This window comes from Leucopleurus acutus (genome assembly GCF_964270905.1).
Source record: "Leucopleurus acutus genome assembly, chromosome: 15".
Classification (NCBI taxonomy): Eukaryota; Metazoa; Chordata; class Mammalia; order Artiodactyla; family Delphinidae; genus Leucopleurus; species Leucopleurus acutus.
The window spans coordinates 67,275,310-67,301,745 of NC_139157.1; the positions used below are offsets into that span (position 1 = coordinate 67,275,310).

The 26,436-nt window shown below is 38.9% G+C and overlaps 1 protein-coding gene and 1 pseudogene across 7 annotated transcripts; one reads left to right on the top strand and one right to left on the bottom strand.

Annotated features, from left to right (window-relative positions):
• Positions 1-746: 746 nt before the first annotated feature.
• On the bottom strand, positions 747-1,879 carry LOC309971891 (high mobility group protein B3-like; annotated as a pseudogene). The gene has a single exon. The product of its transcript is annotated as a high mobility group protein B3-like (transcript).
• A 2,791-nt stretch (positions 1,880-4,670) lies between these two features.
• Positions 4,671-26,123, top strand: SRSF12 (serine and arginine rich splicing factor 12). 6 transcript variants are annotated; one of them, XM_082855717.1, is made up of 5 exons: positions 4,671-4,823; positions 13,118-13,217; positions 14,531-14,639; positions 14,815-14,956; positions 20,960-26,123. In XM_082855717.1, exons 1-5 carry the CDS (start codon positions 4,759-4,761, stop codon positions 21,327-21,329), a joined length of 786 nt encoding a protein of 261 aa, XP_082711843.1. In that variant the 5' UTR covers positions 4,671-4,758; the 3' UTR covers positions 21,330-26,123. The 6 variants fall into 6 exon arrangements, with proteins under 6 accessions (XP_082711843.1, XP_082711839.1, XP_082711841.1 ...); XM_082855713.1 differs by lacking the exon at positions 13,118-13,217 and having other exon boundaries at positions 4,715-4,823; positions 13,349-14,639; XM_082855715.1 differs by lacking the exon at positions 13,118-13,217 and adding an exon at positions 13,349-13,695 and having other exon boundaries at positions 4,715-4,823; positions 14,516-14,956.
• Positions 26,124-26,436: the final 313 nt, after the last annotated feature.

Sequence of the window (26,436 nt, forward strand, 5' to 3'; positions counted from 1 at the left end):
CATCATACAAATTTCAAGACACTCATGCATACCCAAGTACAATTTAATTTTCAGTCAGGTCTGCTATGATAGTCAAAAACAAAACTCTTTAATTAATCTGATTATAGTGTACTAGTTTTTCATGATTTGACTCTTTAATTACAGACCTGATAATTAGACTACTTTGACCCATTTAAGAAATGGAAAAAAGGTTAGTAACATTATACAGCCACGTGGATTATAGGTTTGCTGTAGAATAACAAATATGTGTTGCACAAAACAAAAACAAACTCATAGATACAGAGAACAAGTGGGTGGCTGCCATAGGGTGGTAGAGGGGTGGGCAAAATAGGTGAAGGAGGTTAAGAGGTACAGACCTCCAGTTATAAAATAAATAAGCAACAGGGATGTAATATACAGCATAAGGATATGGTCAATAATACTGTAATAACTTTGTGTGGGGACAGATGATTATTAGACTTATTGTGGTGATCATTTCATAATGTATGTAAATGTGAAATCACTATGTAGTACACCTGAAACTAACATAATGTTGTACATCGACAAAACTTTAAATAAATAAATAAATATATATATATATATATATAAAGCAAAAAACAAAAATACATTGTTTGTTCTTATAAACCAGCCTTGATTATCTGTGGTTATTAGAAATAGAGGTAGCCTTAAATTTTAAACTTTACAAATAAGCTAGAGACAGTCATTTTCTCCTTTCACACTCCTTCCCAAAAAATCTATAGGTGAAATTGAGAGGGTAGTGTTTCTCTTGTTTACCATTTGGAATAGATGCTCCAGAGTGACAAAAAGGGAAGAGATAGCCAGCTGGATGTGTGAAGGTAGGTGGAAAATGAGGGGGAAATCATAAGCGCTTGGATTCTAAATGACGACAAGTGTGTTACCAGCAGTTTCCCCAGAGACAGGGCTTAGGAGTAAAGTTTCAAACATTAGAAATAAATTCGTATGTGCCTCTGTTAATTTTTTTTTTTTTTTATTTTTTGCGGTACGCGGGCCTCTCACTGTTGTGGCCTCTCCCGTTGCGGAGCACAGGCTCCGGACGCGCAGGCTCAGCGGCCACAGCTCACGGGCCCAGCCGCTCCGCGGCATGTGGGATCCTTCCCGGACCGGGGCACGAACCCGCGTCCCCTGCATCGGCAGGCGGACTCTCAACCACTGCGCCACCAGGGAAGCCCCTTTTTTAATTCATCCTCCTCCTCCTCCTCTTCGTCCTCGTCTTCTTCATCTTCCTCTTCCACCTTTTTCCGGGCAACTTTAGCAGGACCCTTGGCGCCATCAAACTTCCCTTTAGACTTATAGTCTGAGACATCCTTCTCGTATTTCTCCTTCAGCTTCGCTGCCTTTTTGATATATGGCTGCTTCTCGCTGTCACTTAAGTTATTCCATATCTCGCCCAGCTTCTTTGCCACATCTCCAATAGAGATGCCAAGGTTTGTAGATTTGACCTTGGGGCGGAATTCGGAACAGAACAGGAAAAATCCAGACGGTGGCCTCTTGGGGGCATTCGAGTCCTTCTTCTTCTTGCCTCCCTTAGCTAGTCCGTAATCCTTCATTTCCCGATCATAGAGCACTTTATCTGCCTTTGCCATTTCATTAAATTTAGACTTCTCTTTCCAAGACATTGTCTTCTACCACTCAGAGCACTTCTTGGAAAATTCTGCAAAATTGTCAGGGACCTCGGGGTTTTTCTTCTTATGTTCCTCTCTGCACATCTGCACAAAGAAGGCATAAGCAGACATCTTGCCCTTTGGTTTCTTGGGTCACCTTTAGCCATCTTGACTGTATTGTTCGCTAGTCTGGGCAGCGCAGGGCATGACGCGTGGCTCAGCGCTCCACAGCTGTGCGCTCCATAACTTATTTTAAATCAATTCCAGCTACCTTTAAAGTTCAAGTTTCTAATTGAACCTCCTTCCACAGTTTGTTCCTTTCCTCAAATACTTCTATCAATAGGAACAGGAAAAAAACTTCCTACCTAGTCACTAAGTCTTTTCAGATATCCCAATAAAAGCTTTTTTCAAACTGTAAAGAGCTTTGTAGGGTTTTTCCAATTATAAAAAGTATTTAAAAATAATATGACAGGGGCTTCCCTGGTGGCACAGTGGTTAAGAATCCGCCTGCCAATGCAGGGGTTCGATCCCTGGTCAGGGAAGATCCCACATGCCATGGAGCAACTAAGCCCACACGCCACAACTACTGAACCTGCTCTCTAGAGCCTGTGAGCCACGGCTACTGAGCCCTCGCGCCTAGAGCCCGTGCTCCACAACAAGAGAAACCACTGCAATGAGAAGCCCGCGCACCGCAACGAAGAGTAAACCCTGCTCACCGCAACTAGAGAAAGCCCGAATGCAGCAATGAAAACCCAATGCAGCCAAAAATAAATAATTAAAATAAATTAATCTGACAGTACCAAAGGTAAGAAGTGAAAATCAGAGTGTAATGCCTCCACCTAGAAACAATTCTATTTATAAATGAACATACCAATACACATATTTTTAACTAAATAGGTTCATGGTTTACACAGAGTCTACTGAATTTTTACTCCACTTAATATGTCGGGGGGGAGGTTTATTAATAACTCTCACCTCCTCCCAAGTCTCTTTTCTCTGCAAGGTCAGTGTAGTGGGTTGAATGGTGGCCCCAGAAAAGACATAGCCAAGTCCTGATCTTATTTAGAAAAAGGGTCTTTTCAGATACAATTAAGGATCTTGAGATGAGATCATCTTGGATTACCTGGGTGGGCCCTAAATCCAATGATAAGTGTCCTGGGACTTCCCTGGCAGTCCAGTGGTTAAGACTCCACACTACCACTTCAGGGGGCTCGGGTTTGAGCCGTGGTGGGGGAACTAAGATCCCGCATGCCACGTGGCACAGCCAAAAAAAACCAAAAAAATTACAAGTGTCCTCGTAAGACAAAGAGGAGAAAGCCGCATGAAGACGGAAGCAGAGATCGGAGGCACCAGGGACCAGAAGAAGCAAGGAAGGATCCCTCCGAGTGCCTTTGGAGAGAGTGTGACCCTGCCAACACCTGGACTTCAGACTTCTGGCCCCCTGAACTGTGAGAGAATATGTTTCTATCAGCTTAAACTACTGAGTTTGTGGTAATTTGTTCCAAGAGCCCTTGCAAACCCATATGGTCAGCATTCCAAACTTCCCTATCATACACTCATCCTGCTCCCCAGCCTCATTTTCCTGTTCTTCTCCAGCCTGACGCTCCTGTTTGCCTCCTTTCATTTCCTGTATTGCCTCAAAGCCTTTGCACATGCTGTTCCAGTGCATGGATTTCTCCTCTTCATTCTTCAAATATTTCTCCAACACTCCTCAGGGAAAAGTTCAGTGACCCTCTAGGCCTGCTCACCAAGCCCCATAAGGTACCCTTCTAGCAGCATGTAGCTCTTTTCATAGCCCTTAGCCTAGTTTGTGTGTTTATTAGTGCCATAATTCGAGTCTGCCTCCTCTGCCAAACTGTAAGCTTCCTGAGAATGGGGGGCCCTCACCCACCCCTTATATTCCCAGGCCAGGCCTGAGCTTGCTTTGCCATAGCAATCACTTTTTGAATGAATGGCCACTCTTCCAGAAGCATTTGCCGACTTTGGTAAACTCTCACAGCCTTTGAGACCGCTGTGGGCTAGGTAGGGTGACCATATTATCTACCCTCCAAAAGCGACCACTTCTGAAAAGGGGTGCTACTAACAATTACAAGTCACCTGGCTACAGTCCTGGTAACAGGCTGTACTGACCACAGGAGCAAATGTGAAGGCAGGAGGATAACCAGAAGAGGATGGATATGTTTGGAGAGACGTGAAGAGGATAATTTAAATTTGCTTAATTCCCTCTGCATTTTCATTGATTCCCTCTACACCATGTATGCATTTGTTCATTCTTTTATTGTCTGGTCTTCACTCATCGATGTGATGTAAGCTCTCTGAGGACTGGGACTTGGCCTCTTTTGTTCGTTGCTCTAAAACGCACCTAAAATAGTTCCTGGTGCATAGCAGGTGCTCAATAAACACTTGAATGAACGTACTCAGAGCTGAACGGCGTACCCTCAATGAATAATGGATGAAGAATCAAAACACATAGAAAAAAATCCTCCCAGTTTGAAAGCCTAAAGAGTCTCAACACTAAAGGGGACAGGAGGCGGAACAATTGCCCCCGCCTTGGGCTGAGGATGCAAGAATGAAGGCCCCAGCGTCCAAGCGGCCGTTGCGCGGTTGAACTCAGCCTTCACCCCGCCCACTCCCCCCTCGTGACACCCTGTCTCCGGAAGCTCTCTAGCCCCCGGCTCATCCGCTTCAGCCCCTACAACCAACCGCTCTGGTTCCTGCCCTCCTGTTACACTCTGACCCCAGTCGTCTCCTCCCCGAATCCCATTTGACTCCGGGACCCCCGCGCGACCCCCTCTCCTGATCCCCTCAACCCCTGGCCTCCTGCACCGCCCCCTTTTCAGACGCCCTGGAATCCTGGCACGCCGCGTCGCCCCCTCCCCGCACCCCGCTGGGCGTCGGCGTCGGCGTCGGCGCCGCCCCCGCCCCCGCCCCCGCCCCCGCGAGGTCCGCACAGACTGACTCGCGCCGCACAGCGCTTCCCCCGCGCCCGCCTCTGCGGCTGCGCGCTGGCGGGGCCGAGGCGGAGGGGAGGGGGTCGCGCCGGGGGCCGGCGGAGCTGCTTTGGCTGCGGCGGCAGCAGGAGACGGAGCGAGCCCGGCGGCCACGGGCAGACCCGGAGGGAACGGAGGAAGCGGTCATGTCTCGCTACACGAGGCCCCCCAACACCTCCCTGTTCGTCAGGAACGTCGCGGACGCCACCAGGTGAGCGGCGGTGCCGCCTCAGGTTGGGGCGCGGGGGAGGGGCGGGTAACGGCCGCGGGGCGGAGCCCGGCGGCGGCCCGCGGGTCTGCCTAGCACCTCCCCGCCGGCTGGGCCGGGGCGCTCCGCGGAGGAGCCCTTCCCGGGACCGGCGGGAGCCCTCGGGCTACTCGGGGCCTGGGCGGGACTCGCGCCTCCGCCCTCCCGGCCGGCGTTCCGCCCCGCTGCGGCCCCGCTTCCGGGCCCCGTAGCGCTTGACCGCCCCCGGCACCTGGGCGGCGGGCCGGTACCCATCCCCACCGCGAGAACCGGCGGAGCGCCGGCTGACTCTTGCCCGGGAGCCGGTCCCTCCCCGCCTCTGGCCCTCAGTGTTCCTCGGGTGGGTGCCTGGGTCTCGCCCCTTTGTCGCTGTACCGGGATAAAGCCGCGCATCTTGCCTCCTAAATGGGAAGGAATTGGGGATGGTGAGAACGCGTTACGGAATAATGCGTACCTTGGGCCTTACGATTCCCTTTGCCTGTAGTCGGTAGTCTGGTCTACTTACAGGTGGTGCTGGTTAAATTTTATTCGTTGCACAGTTTTATACTATATACAAAGGATAACTTCAGTGGATGAGATTTCTGTGTTTTTCTTTAAAGTTCTGAGTGCAATATAAACACCCATCATAACGGTTTGGATAGACTTCCCTGGTCGGTTTTGATGCACTCAAACCACCCGCCCCTCTTTGGAGAATTCTGTCTGCATAGTACCTGAACATAGATGTTAAGGAATGAATTCTTTTAACAGTGTCCTTCTCTCTTAATAGGGGCCAGAAGGAATGCCGGGGCGGGTGGACATTTTTATAAATGTCTAAAATAACAGACATTTTCGTATCACTGGGCTTGCTTAATTTACTCTCCAGCACCATCCCAAACTTTATAGGTATGCAGGATTATCTTATTGTACATAAGGGAAAGCTGCAAGTCAGCGTGTTAATGACTTACCTGGGGCTTCACAGCTGGAAACATATTGGAGCGCTTGACTCCAGAGCCATCAGGAGTAATCATCATAATTTACCTTTGAGAAGTAAATGTTAGGTCTTTTTAAAAAATTTGATCCCTGCTATTATATATATATGTCACAACTGTAAACTGTGAGTTAATATACTTTAACATCCTAAAGATGCCTGTGTTTACATTTCTTCTCTCAACCTGTTTAATCAATATATTACATAGAAAACAAGCAAAATTTATAACTTGGGTAAGATTAAAACAATTCCCACAGTTAAACAGACCACTTGAATACTGAATAAGATCAAGCCTCTCCAGTGTGCCTACAGAAAAATGAAAGGTTTCCAATTCTAATGGCCACAGGGGCCAGCCAGGGTAATATGAATGAGTGAAGATGTCACGTTAAGGGACAGTAGGATGGTATGGACCCTGGCAAATGAAAAAGAACATGTGCCATCTCAGCGGGACAGTGACTGCTACCAAGCTTCAGCTGATAACTGCTGTATAGACATTTGGACTTGTTTTAAATGTTTAAACATTGTGTAGGCCAAACAAACATATACACATGTGACACATGACCTCTGATCTAGATAATCAAGACTGATAATTGAGATTTATTGATTTCCTTTTCCATTTTTTTCACGACTTTCTATCACTGCCACTGGGGGACAGTCAAAATCTAGGAGGTTTGTATTAATGAAATTATAATAATCGCTAACATTTGTTGAGTACTCACTGTATACCAGGCACTGTACTAAAAACTGTACTATGTTATCTTATTAAATTTTCAGTAACCTTATATAACAGATAAGAATCTGAGATTTGGAGACATTAAGTATCTTTCCTAAAACTGCACAGCTGTTGAGTAATGTTATGAAAGTAGAATCATCACATGTAACCTTAATTAATAGTTTCTTTTGTACAAGGTGGCATATAGTCTAAGTTAACTAGCAATATGACACCTAGACACATTTTATTTATTTATTTATAATTAATTAATTTTATTTTTGGCTGTGTTGGGTCTTTGCTGCTGCGTGTGGGCTTTCTCTAGTTGAGGCGAACAGGAGCTACTCTTTGGTTGCGGTGCGTGGGCCTCACTCATTGCAGTGGCTTCTCTTGTTGCAGAGCACAGGCTCTAGGCACATGGGCTTCAGTAGTTGTGGCACGTGCTCACAGGCTCTAGAGCACAGGATCAGTAGTTGTGGTGCACGGGCTTAGTTGCTCCGTGGCATGTGGGATCTTCCCAGACCAGGGTTCGAACCCGTGTCCCCTGTATTGGCAGGCGGATTCTTAACCACTGCGCCACCAGGGAAGCCCCCTAGACACGTTTTAAATTAGCTTTAACATTTGGTATGCTTATAAAGAAAATCATTGGGATATATGTTAAAACAAACAGGGTATAAAATTATAAATACAGTTTGAATTCAATTACATAAAAAAATGAAGGGAAAATCTATATATATATTATAGAAAATGATCCTGGAAAGAAATCCCTTTGAGTGGTTTTCTTTATCTTTTTTTTTTTGTTTTTTTTGCGGTACGCGGGCCTCTCACTGCTGTGGCCTCTCCCGTTGCGTAGCACAGGCTCCGGACGCGCAGGCTCAGTGGCCATGGCTCACGGGCCCAGCCGCTCTGCGGCATGTGGGATCTTCCTGGACCGAGGCACAAACCCGCGTCCCCTGCATCGGCAGGCGGACTCCCAACCACTGCGCCACCAGGGAAGCCTGAGTGGTTTTCTTTATCTTGTTTTCATATTTTATTTAATGTTAGTTTTATAACAAAGCCAAATTTTATTTTAAATGTTTCTTTGAAGTGGCCATTTTAATACATATGATAAAGCACAAGACATTAAAACACATTATAGGTTAGCATTAAATTTGTTAGGAATGAAATTGAGCACAAGAACTAAAGAAAGATTTTAAAATTTTATAATTTGTGTTATGTTTCTCTTCACTGGTGAAGTAAGATGTGGACCAGGAAGAATATTAATTTTAAATCTTGGCATTTTGTGTACAGTAATCTTTTTAATGTCAGATATAGTTTTCTGTTGGAACAAAGTAATGTCGAAATCTCAAAACATTCCCACTTTGATGCTTACCATTATGTTAGGTTGGGGAGTACCCATTAAGTACTTCTCTTGGATATACTTAATAGCATTCTTTGGTTACAGTGTGTATGAGGCTACATTTATATTGATATCAGTGGTCATGTAGAAAAAGCATTAAACAAAATCCAGCGAGATTCATGATAAGAAGTCTCAGCAAACTAGGAAGAGAAGGGAACTTCCTCAGCTTAATAAAGGACATCTGTGAAAAACCTATAGCCAATAACATACTTAATGATGAAACTGAATGCTTTCCTCTTATAAGACAAGGATGTCCACTCTCACAACCTCTATTTAGCATTTTATTGCAAGTCCTAACCAATGCAATAAGGCAAGAAAAAAAGACATAAAAATTATAAAGGTAAAAGTAAAACCTGTCCCTATTCTTAGGTGACATGTTTGTTTACATAAAGCTATAGTAATTAGTAATGAGTTTCAGTGAGTTATTAGGATATGAGGTAAAATTAGTGAAAATTCTATTTCTGTATACTAACAGCAAACAAATAATGAAAAAAATTTAATTCCATTTATCTTAGTATTAAAAACATACTTAGGTGGGACTTCCCTGGTGGCGCAGTGGTTGGGAGTCTGCCTGCCAGTGCAGGGGACACGGGTTTGATCCCATGTCTGGGGGGATCCCACATGCCGCGGAGCAACTGGGCCCCTGCACCACAACTGCTGAGCCTGCGCTCTAGAGCCCACGAGCTATGGTTGCTGAGCCCACGTGCCACAACTACTGAAGCCCGTGCACCTAGAGCAATGACAAGCCACTGCGATGAGAGGCCCGCGCACCGCAGCGAGGAGTGGCCCCCACTTGCCACAACTAGAGGGCCTGCACGCAGCAACGAAGACCCAATGATGAAGACCCAATGCAGCTATAAATAAATAAATTTATTTAAAAAAACAAACATAAAAACAGAGGAATAAGTTTCACAAAAAAACACGTAAAAACCTTTGCATTGAAGGAGACTATAACACGTTGCCAAGAGAGATCAAAGACCAACATAAATTGATAGATATACTTTGTTCTTAGATTGAAAGATGAAATTTTATTAAGTTATCAATTCAGTCCCAATTGATTATAGATTCAAGGCACTCCTGATCAAATGCTTTTTTAAAAATAGAGACTAACAAGTTAATTCTAAAATATATTAATATACAAAGGATCTAGAATAGCCAAAATAATTTTGAAAAAGGTCATTGAAGCTGGAAGATTTATACTACCTGACTTAAAGATTTACTAAAAAGTTACAGTACTCAAAACAGTTTGATATTGGCCTAAGGATAGACAAATATATCAGTAGAACAGAATAGAGGGTCCATAAATAATCCATACATATAGAGTCATTTGATTTTTGACAAAGGCATTAAAGCCGTTAGAGAAAGGAAAGTCTTTTCAACAAATGGTGTTGTAACAACTGGATGTATGTACTAATTTTATGGAAAAAATGTGCTGCAGCCTCTACTTCACGTAATTTGAACTGGATCATCAATTGAAATGTAAAAGATGAAACTGTAAAGCTTGTAGAAGAAAGCATGGGAGAATATCTTCATGACTTGGGGATAGGCAGAGATTTCTTATAGAACAAAGACAGTAATTACCATAAAAGAAAAAGGAATATTGATAGATTTCTCCAAAATGAAAATTTCCGTTCATTAAAAAATAGCATTAAGAAAGTAAATAGGCAAGCCAAAGACTGGGAGAAAATATTCACAAAACATGTATCTCACAAAGGACTTTTTCTCAGAATAATAATGCACTTTTACAACTCAATAATAAAAAGACAGATGTTATTATTAAAAATGGGCAAAAAACTCACACTTTCAAGAGAAAAATATCCGAATGTCCATTTAGCACATGAAAAAGTGCTCAGCATCATTTGTTGTTGCAGAAATGCAAATTAAAACCACAGTGAGATTCCACTTAACACCCACTTGAATGGCTAAAATTAAAAAGACTGACAATACCAAGTGTTGGCAAAGATTGGCACAACTGAAACTTACATGTTGGTGGTGGCAGTATAAAATGGTGCAACCACTTTGCAGAACTGTTTGGCTCTTTCATAGAAATTAAATATATACATCCTCTCTAAAAACCCAGAAATTCTGCCCCTGGAATAAATGACCCATAAGCATGTAAAGATGTTGCACCTCACTGGTGTTTAGGTAAATTAAAATTCAAATAATGAGATACACATTCACTTTATATCCTTCAGAATGGCAAGGAGTAAAAGATGTTAGTGAGGAGTTGGATCCTTAGACATTCTGATGCATGTCTTGAGGAGTTTAAGTGGATTTGGCTACTTTGGAGAGCATGTAATGAAGCTGAAGATATTTGTACTCTCCAACCCATCAGTTGCATAGCTAGTGGTACATCCCAGAGAACTCTGAAGAGCTCTAGGAAGCACACGCATCATAATGTGCGCTCTAGCACAGTTTGCAGTTTAAAAAAGAAGCATTTTAAAATGTTCATCCACAGAAAGATGTATGAATAAATTGTGGTTTATTCATAACCATACCAATACAGAGTTAAAATGAGTGAACTAGAGCTACATGGAGAAATCTCAAGGGAGGAGAGGGAAAGGTAGAGAATTTTACAGATAGTTTGATACCATTTATGTGCATTTGCAGTAGAAATACAAAGTTATGCAGAGGAATGAGGAACACCAACAGTTGTTTCTAAGGTAGGAGGATGTAATATTTCTTAAAAAATACTAAAAATTACAGCAAATAGGGCAAGTGTTGAGATATAATAAATCTTGTTGGTAGATACATGGGTGTTTATTATCTCTATACATTTCTGAATGTCAAAATAGATCACACCAAAAATGCAAAAATAAATGAAAACAAAACAACAGCTCACAGGTGAGGGAGTGGAGACAATGAAAGAGAACCAGCTCTTTTGAGATTTGTTCCTTCAGACTTCTGGGATTCTAAGCCTCTGTGACACACACACTGCTCCAGCCTCTTTTATATTATCTAGGATCCTCTTCTGTCAGCCACTCATGTTTGGTTAATGGAATTGGTTGCCTCCTAAGACATTTATTTGAATACTAGCTTTGCTACTGGCTGTGTGTACCTCTGGGCAAGGTGACTGCTCTCACTCTGTCTCCTTGACTATTAAATGGTAACAATGTGTTCTTTGCTCATTAATACAGCAGATGCATACTGAGCGCCTGCTGTGTGCCAAGCAACTATGCTAGGTACTGAGATACACTAGTGAAGACACCTGCTTTAGAAGCGATTCTCAATCCTGAGCCTCAGAATTGCCTATGAAACCTTTAAAAACTTTAAACATAACTGGGGCTCACCATGGGAAGCACGAATTAGGTCAAAGATTAATGCATCAGGCTGGAATGCCTGTTGCTATAATATCTCCTTCACAGATGATTGCAATATTCAGGAATGGTTGAGAATCTTTACCCTGTAGTGTATGTTTTATGGGAGCAGGAATTGTGTTTTTCTTGTTCTCTATCATATTCCTGGAGCCTGGCCCATAGTACATATTCAATAAGTATTTGTTGAATGAATAAACAGAAGAAAAAAGACATTATCACTGTCCTCTAAATCTAAAGTTAATAGTCTCTCAGAGAAGGCAGACAATTAAACATGTTATATTGAGTATTAAATGAAATAAATATAATAAATAGTAAAAATATAATAAAGTTTGTCATAATATTGCCGGCACTGCCTGGTATATAGTGGCTACTTAGTCAGTGTTAGTTGAATCTTTATGTAATAACTCCTAAATCCAATCTCTAGCATTAATCACTGACTTCTAGTCTTGAAAAGAAAATAACTAATATAACTAATATAATAACTAATATAATTCGTATAGTCACCGTTTTCAGTTGCTTACAGAATTCTTACAGGTATTCCACCATCACCTCAGATTTGGCATTTCTAACCCTGAAAGTTTCTTCTTTTGCCTCTCCGCCCTCTTATATTGAACTGACTTTTCCAGCTATCTAATTTTTATCATGGACACCATCTTTCTTCCATTTGCCCAAGGTAGAAGCTTTGCAGTCATCTTAGGGTCTTTTTTCTACACAATATGTTTTGAAATACTCTTATATCTTCTGAGCCGTGTTTTGTGCTCATAGCTTGATTTTGAATCTCTAAGATCTCCACGAGGCAGCAGGGTAGAGTGGTTACAAACCCAGATTAGTGTCAGACTGTGGGAGTTTGCTTCCAGCTCTGTTGCTTGCTGGCTTCGTGACCTTAGGTGAGGTCACTTGTCTGTGCCCTCATCTGTAAACATCTGTTGTTATGGGAATTTATAAATGCATTATAACTGTCAGCTATTAATGCTAAGTATTTTATCTCTTCAGTTAAATTGTAGCTCCATGAAGACAAATATTATGCCATGTATTTCTTTGGTGTCCCCTCTTTAGTACCTATCACAGTAGAAAGCATATAAGTGACTCAAAAATACTTGTCAAATTTGAGATTATGGTAGTTATTTTTGCTTTATGTTTACTAGTAAAGCAACCATTTTTCTTTAAAGCCTGAGAAATAATTTTAGGACTTCTTTAGAATCTAATTCTTGCTATCTGAAAACAGTGAACATAAAATGTGAAATTATAGTGAGATGAATGTGTTCTTAATGAGTTAATAGAACTCTCTGTATATTGACAATTGAAAAGTCTTGTAATAGGAGTAACTTTCAGAAGTGGATATGCTATATGTAAAATAGGTAACCAACAAGGACCTATATTGTATAGTACAGGGAACTGTACTCAATATTTTGTAATAACCTATAAGGGAAAAGAATCTGAAAAGGAATGTATATATATACACACACACACATACATATATACACACTCTGAATCACTGTGCTATACACCTGAAACTAACACAGTATTGTAAATCAACTATACTTCAATTTAAAAAAGCAAAAAAAAGGTGGATGTCCTCGGTTAGTGTTTCCTCAACCTGACTAAGCATAAAAGCCCACTGCTTGTAAAAGTACAGATTTCCAGATGTCATGAATCAGAATCTCCAAAAATGAGACCTGAGAATTTGTTGTTTTCTTTATTTTTTCCTTCTTTGCTAAATCCTGGGTGATTCCTGTGAGAGACAATTTTAGATAATGCTAGTCCAGATAATATACTTTCTTTTGAAGGTTTCAACTGGATTTCTGTAGGCAAAATATTTTAATCCAGCTATTCATATTTCTTTACCTTATTTCTAAAACACTTCAGGCCTGAGGACTTGCGCCGTGAGTTTGGTCGATATGGCCCTATAGTAGACGTTTACATTCCACTTGACTTCTACACTCGCCGCCCGAGAGGATTTGCTTATGTTCAATATCCTTTATTTTACTGTGTGCATGTGAATAGACTACATACATTTGCATATACATATATGTACTCAGGAGTATATTTTATGAGATTAATACTGCCTAATTAAATGTGTTTATTTCTTTATCTCAGAAAATCTAAAGCAGTCCACAGTAGCTGGCAAGCGCCCCTCAGTTTGAACCAACCTGTTAGCTAGAATCCAAGCATAAACCGAGCAGGCGAGACAAAAGGCACCTAAAGTTCAAGCATCAAGGAGTAAAGAGGGAGGGTGGACAAAGATATAAAGACCTGGAAGAGGGGAAGTCTTTATCAAGCAAAAGACAAAGCCAACACCAGGTTGAGACTTCGGCTTTCCTACATTTACTCAGAGTTCCAGAATCAAAGCCAAGTCTGATGTTGTTGGTTCTGCGTCTCTTATAAAGTCCATCTTGCAAGCCCTAAAGAATAAAGGTCAAGGTTCAAGATCAAGTGACATTGAGGTAATTGCCAAAGTCTCATTTTGTATTGCATTACTTGAGCTTTTTCTGTTTTCTATTTTTAAAAAAGTTAATCCAGCAACAACCTCCTGAAATACAACTATTTAGTCGTTTTATATAATTTGTTTCCATTTATTTAGGTTTAATATATAATTTATATATATAAGGGAGTTTAGTGGGGTATTAGGAATCAATATATGTAATTCCAGATATTTGCAGATTGTTTATATCTTTTATAATCATATCCCAAATAATAAAAACATAAAGGTATTTTAAAGCAGTAGGTTCAAAGTTAAATATCATTTTTAAAGAACCAAATCAGTTTTGAATATATGTTTTAGCTCACTTATATGTGTGCACTTTTGTTTATAAGTAATTTCTCCTAAATTAATTTAAAAAGCCTTTTAATGAAAGAGTAATTTTAATTTCAGAATAAAGATTTCTGCATGCTGATTTTTTTTCAGTGAAAAACCTGATAAATCTTTTACCTAACAGAAGGGAGTGAGTCCTAAACAGTTTATTTGATAATACTAGCCAATGTTGGACTTATCTTTTTCTCATAACATGTTTCTAATTATACATGCATACTACAGCTACACTGATGTATACATTAAAAATATAGAGATTTGTTTCTGTTTTTATTTTTAGATTCACTCTTCTGAATCATAATGGGGCATTTGTTTTGATAATAAGTGACTTTTTTCTGATTATTCATATTAGAGATGTGAGCTTAATAACTTGAGCTTGTTTTCCTAATAATTTCATGTCATATGTAAATAATTCTTTAAAAATAATATTTTTATTTGATATCTGATGTTCAAAGTGTCCTTAACAGCTAGTCATATTTGAAGATGTTCGTGATGCTGAAGATGCTCTTTATAACCTCAATAGAAAGTGGGTATGTGGCCGTCAGATTGAAATACAGTTTGCACAAGGTGATCGCAAAAGTAAGTGTGACTAAATAGTGGATCTTGTTTATTTAGCAGAATGAATTTCAGCAATGACTGATTTTTTTAATTTAAAATTCTTTCCGAAAATACTATTCGAGTAGTTTATTTATTGAGTGGTTATTTATTGAGGTTTTCAGGTAATGAATTATAAATCTTGAACTTCATATTCTAGCACCAGGCCAAATGAAATCAAAAGAACGTCACCCTTGTTCTCCAAGTGATCACAGGAGATCAAGAAGTCCCAGCCAAAGGAGAACTCGAAGTAGGAGTTCTTCATGGGGAAGAAATAGGCGGCGGTCTGATAGCCTTAAAGAGTGAGTACAAAATTAAAGAGTTTTCAAAAACAGGCCACCAGAATCATTTTATTTAATATACATAAAAGAAACAACTTTTGTAGAAGGATATGCTCTTCTCTGTTTGTCATGTATTGTTATTTTAACTTGGGTTTATTAGATACCTTCCAGTGTTTTCATTTCATGACAGACTTAACTTTAACCTTTTTAGTAGAAAGATAATATATACTGAGGAAAAAACGAAAAATTAAAAAGTGTATACTTGGGCTTCCCTGGTGGCGCAGTGGTTGGGAGTCCGCCTGCCGATGCAGCGGACACAGGTTCGTGCCCTGGTCCGGGAAGATCCCACATGCCGCGGAGCGGCTGGGCCCGTGAGCCATGGCCGCTGGGCCTGCGCGTCCGGAGCCTGTGCTCCGCAGCGGGAGAGGCCACAACAGTGAAAGGCCCGCGTACCGCAAAAAAAAAAAAAAAAAAAAAAAAGTATACTTGACAAATAAAATGAGGATTTAAAAAAAATAAAATTTTCCTAAATGAACCCCCAGATTAAGAATCTTGAAGTCTTATGATTAAAAACTCATAAGAAATACAGTGTAATCACTGTGAAAGGAAGTTGACTAAAGTTAATGTAAATCAATATATTTATAAAAGGCAAATTATTTTCAAGAATATATTCCAAGTATGGTAGTATTGTAGGAAGAAGACATAAAAGTGGTAGATTTTTCAGAAAAAGATATTTGCAAGTTATCTATTTTGCCTGCTAGGAGTTTGTTTCTGTTAGAATAATAGTAAATCACAATGGAAATTAATTACTTGGTGAAGCTATTTAAGTAATAACTGAAATTGTACTAGCATGCCTAAATTCCTAAACACTTAGGCACTATTTATCTTGAGTTTTAATGCTGTGATTTTTTTCATAGGCATGTAGAATTTTAAGGTGAATTCTGTCCTTGAAGAATGATCAGCGTTTACACTAGTATCCTCTTTCTATGAGTAATAAGAGTTGGCTTTCCTGGGGACTTCCCTGGTGGTCCAGTGGTTAAGACTCTGTGCTTCCACTGCAGGGGGCGAGGATTTGATCCCTGGTTGGGGAACTAAGATCCCACATGCTGAGCTGTGCAGCCAAAAAAAAAAAAAGAAAGAAAAAGAGTTGGCTTTCCTGGGCCATATATTGTACCCCTACGCTGTCCCCTGACGACATAGCCTCAAATCAAAAATGATCTGCAGAACTGCTCACTTTCACTCCAGTCCTTCCATTCCTCAATTCCAAGAGCCTAGACAAGGAAAAGCCCAACATAGGAATATATGTACCAGAGCTAGACAGAGAGTCCTTGCCCCAAGTCCCTAGTTCTAAAAACAAGACTGTGAAGTGGCCTGGCTCCAGTCCCTCCAGCCAAGTGGAAAGAAAAGATAGGAACAGAGAAGTATCCAAGAATCTTGATTACTAGATGTGGCCTCTTCAGAGCCCTAGAATCTTACATGTCGGCCCGGTCCCTCTCCTTGGGTATGAAGCAAATGCTTTGATTTTGGCTCATTCTGAGGGAGGCATGCAAGTAGAAGGAAGCCTTAAGCTCCTTTTTTTTGTGTGTGTGGTACGCGGGCCTCTCACCGCTGCGGCCTCTCCCGCCGCGGAGCAACAGGCTCCGGATGCGCAGGCCCAGCGGCCACGGCCCACGGGCACAGCTGCTCCGCGGCACGTGGGATCCCCCCGGACCGGGGCACGAACCTGCGTCCCCTGCATCGGCAGGCGGACTCCCAACCACTGCGCCACCAGGGAAGCCCAAGCTCCTTTTATAAGCCGGAAGAACCCAGGTCAGGATTGAGCCATCACCAAGATTGGTAAAGAAATATTTAGGAACAGTCATACTGTGTTCTGGAATTTGATTCTTTTTATCATACTTTGATAGTATAAGAATATAAATCTCCCTTGTGTCTGTGGAGAATAATCCATTTTGTTCCATGGCTAAGGGATAGCCATTTTCCTACTGATGATTTGAGATTTTGACACTGATACACTCAAATACAAGTTACATTTATAGAACGTAAAATGTGGGAACAAATTAAGAAATTTTACATGCCATGTGTATAGGAAAGTCACACCAGTACCAATGGTACTGCTTCTGGCTTCATGAAGGACATGAATAGTAAGAAAGTGATGTTCAACAGTTCACATTACTATAAATTAATGAATGGTTAATAAACCAAAAATCAAAGTAGATGTAATATTGTATCTAAAGCAGCACTGCCCTAATTTATTGAATAATATCTACTGGCCTTGGTGAAAAAGACTTAGTTTTAAAAGAAAAGGAAAAAATTGCCCATCTGATTCATTAAGAATATAAGCAGTTTCCAAATGTGTTAGAGCCTTGATTAACCAGAACATTCACAGCATTTTCTGCCTTCTAGTGGCAGTATACTACTTGGCTGGAGAAAAAACAAAAAAGAAGTCTGTCAGTTATCCCAGTCATCATGGCGTATCAGGAATAGAAAGAACGGGGACTCCCTGGTGGTACAGTGGTTAAGACTCCGCACTTCCCCTGCAGGGGGCCTTGGGTTTGATCCTTGGTCGGGGAACTAAGATCCTGCATGCAGAGCGTCCAAAAAAAAAAAGAAAAAACCACATTTTCTTGTAAGACAATGCTGTTCTGCTCTGTTCTAGTTATAAGACCGTTGCTTAACCTCTCTGACCTCAGTGTTTTTTATTTGTAAAGTTGTATTATAGAGAATGCAAATCTTACCCAGCTTTTAAGTTTCATAAGGATCAGATTGTATGTGTGTGTATGTGTATGGGTCAGCATATAGATAAGTCTAACATGTACTATAAATATATTCAATGTATGTGTTGTATTACCTTAGATAAAAAGAGGTCACTGCTTTTGCCTTTAGTGGATGTGGGAAAAAACTAGTTTGCTGCTATCATTAGACTGAACTCTTTGTGGAGCAAGGACTTTTGTCTTAATGCTTAATATCCCTAGCATTTATCAGTAGTCCCTTACTCAGATATTCCATAAATCTTTGTTAAATTTGTGTCAGTGAATGTGTATATACTCCTAAATATTCCTGAAGAATGTTAAAATGGCCCCTAGTCCAAATATAGCATCCTTTTTTTTTTTAAGTTTTATTGAAGTGTAGTTGATTTACAGTGTTCTGTTAGTTTCACATGTACAGCACAGTGATTCATTTATATATATATATTCTTTTTCAGATTCTTTTCCCTTATAGGTTATTACAAAATATTGAGTGTAGTTCCCTGTGCTATACAGTAGGTCCTTGTTGGTTATCTATTTTATATGTAGTAGTGTTTATATGCATCCTTTTTCTTTCTTACGTTAGAATTTTTTTTCCCCAAGGACAATTTTCCCATTTTGTTTTCTACAACTATCTACAATAGGAATGAAACAATTTCTAAAAAACTGTGCTTTTAAAAAAATTAAAATAAAATAAAAGACTGTGCTTTTATTCTAAAATATATTCTACATCAATATGTTTATACTTTCCAGTGTTCTTTGTTCCTTCCTGTAGTTCCATGCTTCTACCTGGGATTATTTTCCTTCATCTTGAAGCATTTTTACCGTTTCTTAGAGTACAAGTCTAATGGCAGTGAATTCACTCAGTTTGTCTGAAAACATCTTTATATTCATTTTTGAAAGATATTTTTGCTGAAGATAGTGTTATAAGTTGGCAGGAAGTTTTTTTCTTTCTTTAATAATGTCATTCCATTGTTCTGATATCCACAGTCAGTCTTAATGTTGCTCCTTTGAAGGTAATGTGTCTACTGTTCTCTAGCAGATTTTCAGATTTTTCTCTGACTTTGGTTTTCAGCAATTTCACTGTGACATGCCCAGCATAGGTTTCTTTGTGTTTATTCTACCTGAGGTTTACTGAGTTCCTTGAAATTGTGAGTTATTATGCCTTTCATTAGTTTTGGAAAATTCTAGGCCATCATCTCTTCAAACATTGCTTGTACCTTATTCAATTTTTCCCTTAGGCCACGTGAGTATGTACCAAATAACTCTTATGCTCTGTTCTGGATTTCTTAAAACTTCTTTTCTCATTGTGTTTCATTATAATATTTTTCTAATAACCAGTTTGCTATTTCTTACTTCTGCTGTATCTAGACTGCTATTAAATCCATCTAATGACTTTTTTAAGTTCGAATATCATGTTGTTGGTTCTAAAATGTCCATTTGATTCTTTTTATAGATTCCAGTATTGTTTAAATTCCCCATCTTTTTTATTTCTTTGTCTTTTCCTCTTCTTTTCTTTTTTTTTTTGTATTTTTTGGGCTGTGCCGCGTGGCTTGTGGGATCTTAGTTCCTTGACCAGGGATCAAACCTGGGCCCCCTGAAGTGGAAGCTCAGGGTACTAACCACTGGAATGCCAGGGAATTCCCTTATTTTCTTGAACATATTAATCATAGTAATTTAAAAAATTATTTTCTGAATAATGCCAATATCCAAATTATTTTGGGTCTCTTTCGTTTTATTTTCCTTAGCTTTTAGTCATTTTTTTCTGTTTTTCACATACCTCATAATTTATTTATTTATTTTTTTTGTGGTACGCGGGCACCTTTCACTGTTGTGGCCTCTCCCGTTGTACACGCTCCGTTCGTGCAGGCTCAGCGGCCATGGCTCACGGGCCCAGCCGCTCCGCGGCATGTGGGATCCTCCCGGACCGGGGCACGAACCAGTGTCCCCTGCATCGGCAGGCAGACTCTCAACCACTGCGCCACCAGGGAAGCCCTACCTCATAATTTTTTATTGGATGTTGGACATTACTGTTGAAGGATTATAGAGGTTTTGGATGATATGATTCTCCAAAGAAAGCTGTTTTCTTCTAGCAGGCAGAGCATTGGCAGATCACCTTGATCCTGTCAGGGCTTGGTTTGAGGCACTGTTAAGGCTGATCCATTTCAGCTTTACACTTACTCCTAGGGCATGACCCTTAACCTGGAGGATGAGGCCCTTCTGACTTCTTAATTGAAAGCCTGCGTTGTCACTCAAGGCTCCTTGACCTTTTGGGGGGCTTGAATTCCAGCCCTCTCACCAGCAACTCTGTATCTGAGAAAATTTCAGCTAAGTTCTTTTTTTTTTTTAAACATCTTTATTGGAGTATAATTGCTTTACAATGGTGTGTTTCTGCTTTATAACAAAGTGAATCAGCTATACATATATCCCCATATCCCCTCCCTCTTGCTCAGCTAAGTTCTTAAATCTTCCAGCTGCTGTTTTCTGCTGACCTCTTAGAGTCTCATCCTGTGCATGTGCAACTTGGAAGATGGCCAGCGACCTGAGGAGAACTTGTAGGCAGATCTTAGGGGATGGGGGTTGCCTGCGGTGTCCTCACCTCTGGGATTTTCGTCTCTCCAGTCCTAGCCATTTTCGTGGCCCTGAATTCTAACTTCTGTCTCTGCAGCTTAGTCCAATAGCTGTTTTCTAGTTGGGCTCAAGTCTGCCATGCTGGCATTTGGAAAATGGTCTTAGGAAAAGAGCCATGGCTTATAACCCCTCGAGTTCTGCTTGTGTTGGTAATTCTCCAGTGCCTTTTAACAGTTGTTTTATAAATGTTGTCTACCTTTTTTACATAGCTCTTTTCTATGGGAAGATTAGTCTAGAACAAGCTGCTCTGTCATGGCAAGATTCAGAAGTCCTCCATCTAGGTTTATGTCTTTATAAACATTTGATAAGCTTTAAATATTTTCTTTCTTTCTTTTTTTTCCCTTCAGATTTTCTAACCTCTTAGGATTATGTAACCCGGACTAAATATGCAAAATAAATATATTTTTCAGAACTGGCTCATAAGATACATTGATATCTAGCAAAGTCAAAATCTTTTGGTCAGATATTACAAACTTGTACTTGTGTTTGAACCAGAAGCATGCATGATAAAATTAGAGTTTCTTTTAGCTTATCCAATAAAAACATAACTAATGTTATGTAAAGTATATAAGTTCCTGAAAGTGTTGTTTCCTAACCTATTATGTATTTTTGTGTGAAATACACACTCTGATATTATGGATGTTTGCAGGTCCCGACACAGGCGATTTTCTTACAGCCAGTCTAAATCTCGCTCCAAATCACTACCAAGGCGATCTACCTCAGCAAGGCAGTCAAGAACCCCAAGAAGGAATTCTGGTTCTAGAGGACGGTCACGGTCCAAGTCCTTGCAAAAAAGGTCCAAGTCGATAGGAAAATCACAATCAAGCTCACCTCAAAAGCAGACTAGCTCAGGAACAAAATCAAGATCACATGGAAGACATTCTGACTCCATAGCAAGATCCCCATGTAAATCTCCCAAAGGGTATACCAATTCTGAAACTAAAGCACAAACAGCAAAACACTCTCATTTTCGATCGCATTCCAGATCTCGGAGTTACCGTCATAAAAACAGTTGGTGAACAGCAACAGAAGAGTGCTACGTAGTATTTAATATGTTATTAAACCTCTCGTTATGTTAAATAAAAATTCTTCAAGGCTTACAGAAAAAGTGAGTTGATATTAGTTATTTTGGGCATGTGCAAGAGATAAAATCTCTCTATCTTGGGTTAAGATTTGGTCTCGATTTAAGGGCCCATACCACAAATTATGATGTGAGTAATGTCCCATTTTATGGACCATTTTTTGTTTACATTGTGGCAGAAGGGTACTTTTCAAAGGAAATGGAACTAATTTGGAAAATTAGACTTGGATGTTAAGAATAATACTAATAACTTTTACGAAAGTATTTTTTACTTTAAAGCACTTTTCTTTCATGTAAAAAGTAATTATGACTGTATAATCGCATAGGGCAAACTTAAGACTATTTGACATCTTACGTCTCCTTTTTGTTTTCTCTTTAAACTTGGGCCAATTCCTGATGGATATTAGTTCATATTACAAAATTCTGACATTTCTAAAAGTAGAGTTTATAGAGAGATCAAGTGTTCAAAAGATACATTCTTTCCTGAGCTCAAAAAAGGTTTTATTTTTACTGGGTGGAACAGTATAGATAAGTTGACATTAAATTGCATTCTATACCATATTTATTCACTTCAGAAATATCAAAACGTTATAAAAATTCTGAATTTTGAATGGTTTGAGACTAAAAATGATGTGCAACACTCATAGTCCAAAAATTCATATCAAGCCTTACACATTTGAAGAGTGGTACATTTTGTATAAAAATCATACTTTATACTGTTAATTCTGCATACCTACTTTTCATCTACTGCTTAATTTTTCTTTTTAGAGCTCTAGCTGATGACTTTAAACTGTATAGAATAACTCTTATTTATTTTTGGAAATGTTTAGTACCTTGTATTAAGAAACTCAAGACTGCCTCCTCAAAAAACAACTTTGCAGTATTGGGATTTACATTACACTGCCCTTCATTTTTTTAAGCCAAATAGCTTTATTGATATTCATTGCTTTTGTAGTTGTTAAAACTAAGAATTTCTTTAAAAATGTGTTTGTAGATTATGTTTTTCAGAGGGTTTTGGTAGTATTTGTGATAAAATGGTTTTGCATATGGTTATTATAGGGGATATATTTATAGAGCTCTACTTGTGTACCTTGTTGAATTACATTGAAATTAAAAGTTCTCAGCCCATACAGTTTGTATCTAGAGTGCTTTAGAAAAAAAATGTCTTATATTTTTAGCATATAGGAGCCAATATTGCTTCTATTTGTTCTGAATACAAATTCCATCTTTTTTTTGCATTTTACATCCTGTGTGTAAGAAATAACTTTACAAAATAATTTATATGCTGGTAATATTTGGACAGGTACCGTAAATTCATGTATATTGTACTTTCTGAGTAGATTTTCTCTAATCATAGCAAAATTTATTTCAAAATTATAGCTCTTTGAAGTGTTCAAATGTAATAAAAATTTAGTTATAAAATTATGTGGCAGTATTGAAAACTGAGAGAACAGTCTGAAGAAAGAGCAAGACAAATACTGATTTTTTTGTATCTTCTAAGTAAATGTTTGGGTTTACATACACATATATGTAGTTATTCCAAATACTAATTAGGAGTTGATTATAGTGTCTTTACATTTAATCATTATATCTTAGTAAAAATAAGGCAGTGTTTCTGAACATGCTTAATCCTTCGATTTATCTCTGATTTGGTTTTCCACTGTAATCCCTGGGCTGCTTAGGGGGAGGGTACTGTTTGGTTTGATGGAAAAACTGGAATGATAATAGTTTAAACTTTCTGATCATTTACTATGTGCTTGGCACTGCTCTGTAAGTTTTACATTACTCGCTCATCACAACAGCTTTATGAGGTCAGTACCACTGCAGATAAGGTAAGTGAGAAGCAGAGAGGTTAAATGACATGCACAAGGTCACACAACCATTACACTTTGGAGCTGGGTGGTGGCTGGGCTCCATACGGCCCTCCCTGATCACCATGCTTGTCTTTTTGGAAGAAAAAAGTCTTTCGCAGATATATGCTAAACTAAGATAATATTGAGAGGAAAAGGAGAGAATAGAATTTGGAAAGGAAATGATTATAGGGTTCAGTGAAAATGGGTTCTGTGACTGAGTGGAAATTGATTGGCAGTTGTGCTGATACCCTGGAAAATTGTCCTCTGGGTACATCTATTCTAGGGTTCACTTCTGCTGTAGAATTGTTTCTTGGACCTTTTAAGAGAGGATACTTAGAGTAAGATTGTTAAATAAAGCAAATGTATCACACATCTGTGATCATTTCCTGTAAAGATAATATATTTACTCAGGTACTTCCTATGTTTGGTGTAGGGGCACTACCTACCTCCATTTGTTCAAGATTCATAGAGGATAAGTTAATGTCAAAGAAGATAAAGGTGGCCACCATGACTGCTTGGTTTCTTTCTCCCCATGAATAATTCACATTTCTGTGTAGCAGCTGGTATTTTGTAGCTGCAAACGTAATGGGGGAATATGCCAAATTTTTTATCTGTAGTCTGCGGTTTAATCTTGTGCCTCTGGGCTGTTTATTTTTAAATGTAAAATATTAACTAATTTCAGGACTTTATATGTTATCTGAGATAACGACTATTCTAAGACATGCTGTTGTATTACAAATAAATAAGAATTTCTGCCTTTATTCCAATTCCATTGCATGAAGCAAAATTAGTCGAAGTTTAAAGGAAGAAGCGTTTAGAAATACTTTTATAATTCTTCTATACTACATTAAAATTGTAATTTCTTATTTAGAGTTAAAAATTAAATTTGTTTTCCAGACAGGGTGGTAGAATATTTGGGGTATCTGTATAAATAAATACATGCTACTTACGCAGGAGATCTTAATCTGGTATCATGAAACCGAAGCTTCAGATCTAGGTCCTCTAGATATTCAAACAAGTCCGTGACTCTTGGTATTTTAAGGACCAGTGGTTCAGTGAGACATACGGATATTACTCTCAAAACTCATATATTTGATTAGAAAAATTTAAGTATTAAATGAAGATTATGAACTTAGCATCTAAATTACTCCCTTGATGAAACTAGGGTATTTAGGATCATAACATTAGCTCTGGCATTGATCGAACCATGTCAATTTAGGCCCTCTGGAAATTTTATATCATGTACCTTTAAAAAGATGCTCTTAAAATTAAGCAAATTAACCACAGCTTTGTGCATCCCAGACAAGGCCCCATTGCCTCACACAGACAGCCTTGGGGGAGTAAGCACTTCATTCCTGACTGGGCTAGGGCCTGGCCCCCACTGCTTAGAGAATGCCCGTAATGCACTGATCCCATCCCAGGAACACAATAGAGCTGGGACAGCCCACAGAGAAGGTGAATGGACTGTAATTGATGGATTGACTGTGATTATAGAATTAAATTGGGTACATCTTTTGAAAAGAAGCAAATTAAGTGTAGAGATACTATAGTCAAAAACCTATTTAGAAATATAATATTCCCTTATAGAAGTGTTAGATATTCCAGGTTGATTGAACTTCATTCAAGTTAAAACAGTACTTCACAATAATGACAAATACCATTTTTTATTTAAAGGAATCATGTGAGGAAAGACTGAATTTAAAAATATACATAGGATACTATACCACATCAGTAGTATTTTCCAAAAAAAAAGGTATAATGTTTTTATTTTATTTTGGGGAAAGGGTTATATGATTAGTCTTTCTTGAATCTTATGTTCTAGGAATGTACCACAATTTTGAATTTATGAAAAGAAATAGTATCAACTTGTGGAGATAGATGGATGCTCAGTGGGTTAATGGTTACTGTTTTTTAAATGTATTATGTGATTTAAAGCATATGTTTGGTTCACATGTTTCAAAACACCATATTCAACCTACCTGTAAGTTTATGAACTAGTAACGTTACAAATTAAAATCAGGAATATCTTAGGGTATGTCAGGTTTCAGGTTCTTTCAGAATGCAGATAGAAAATTTAAAGGGTCAGTCTCTCCAGATGAGACTATCTAGCCAGTAATCAGTGCTTTGTGCTAGAAATGGATTGATTGCATGTTTATTACTGTTTGATCTTATGTATTGCAGCTTGTGTAGGATGAGCAGTTTCTCAGAAAAAGTGTAATTGAAACAAGAAGCAAAATTACCACTTTTCTAATTTAGGAGTATAATTCTGTGAACTAAATGCCTAAGAACTATATGCTTTTTAGAAATGGGTCCATAGAAATTGAGGAAAACCACATTCTAGTTTTCTTGGCTTACTCCTTATAGTATAGACTTAAAATGCTGTTAAATTGACTAATTTCAACAAAAATCTCAATATAAAATAGTCTTCCAGGCTCAAGTGATAGCCTTTTTTTTTTTTTTTTTTTTCAATACTAAGAAAAATTCAGTGGATTTCTTTGTGGGGGAAGTTAAGAGCCATTCCTGTGACATTTGTGAGGTGGTGTCTGCTTCGTGGGAATACTACTTTACACCTTGAGAAAAAGTACTCTGTTGAAGACCTTTTTTCAAAATCGAGACATAAGCTGTATAACTGGTCTGACTCTTCAGGGCATTCTTATATTTTAAAAATGAGATGGAATGTTACTTAAATTTATTTTAACATGTAAAATATTTATATAATTTCATAAGAACCTTAAGGAAAAGCATTAACATTCACATTGTTGGTAAACCTTAAGATTTGGGCCTTAAAATGTTAAATGTAACTGAATTAGCAAAACTAATGCTCTAGTTTTGTTAGAATATTCATTATAATTTTTAATGTGTATACAAAGTCTAACCATTTTTGGTGTTATTTTATACTTTATAATTCCCTACTCTTGCCATATAATCTATGTGGGATTTTTTTAAAAATACCACTTAAAAACATGGATAAAAAATTTTCTAAAATTTATTTGTAGTGAGGTGTCAGAGTCTGTCATACAGAGTGAAGTATATCAGAAAGAAAAACAAATACTGTATTCTAACGCATATATATGGAATCAAAAAAAAATGGTACTGATGAACCTAGTTGCAGGGCAGGAATAAAGATGTAGACATGGAGAATGGACTTGAGGACACGGGGTGGGAGTGGGAAGCTGGGGCGAAGTGAGAGTA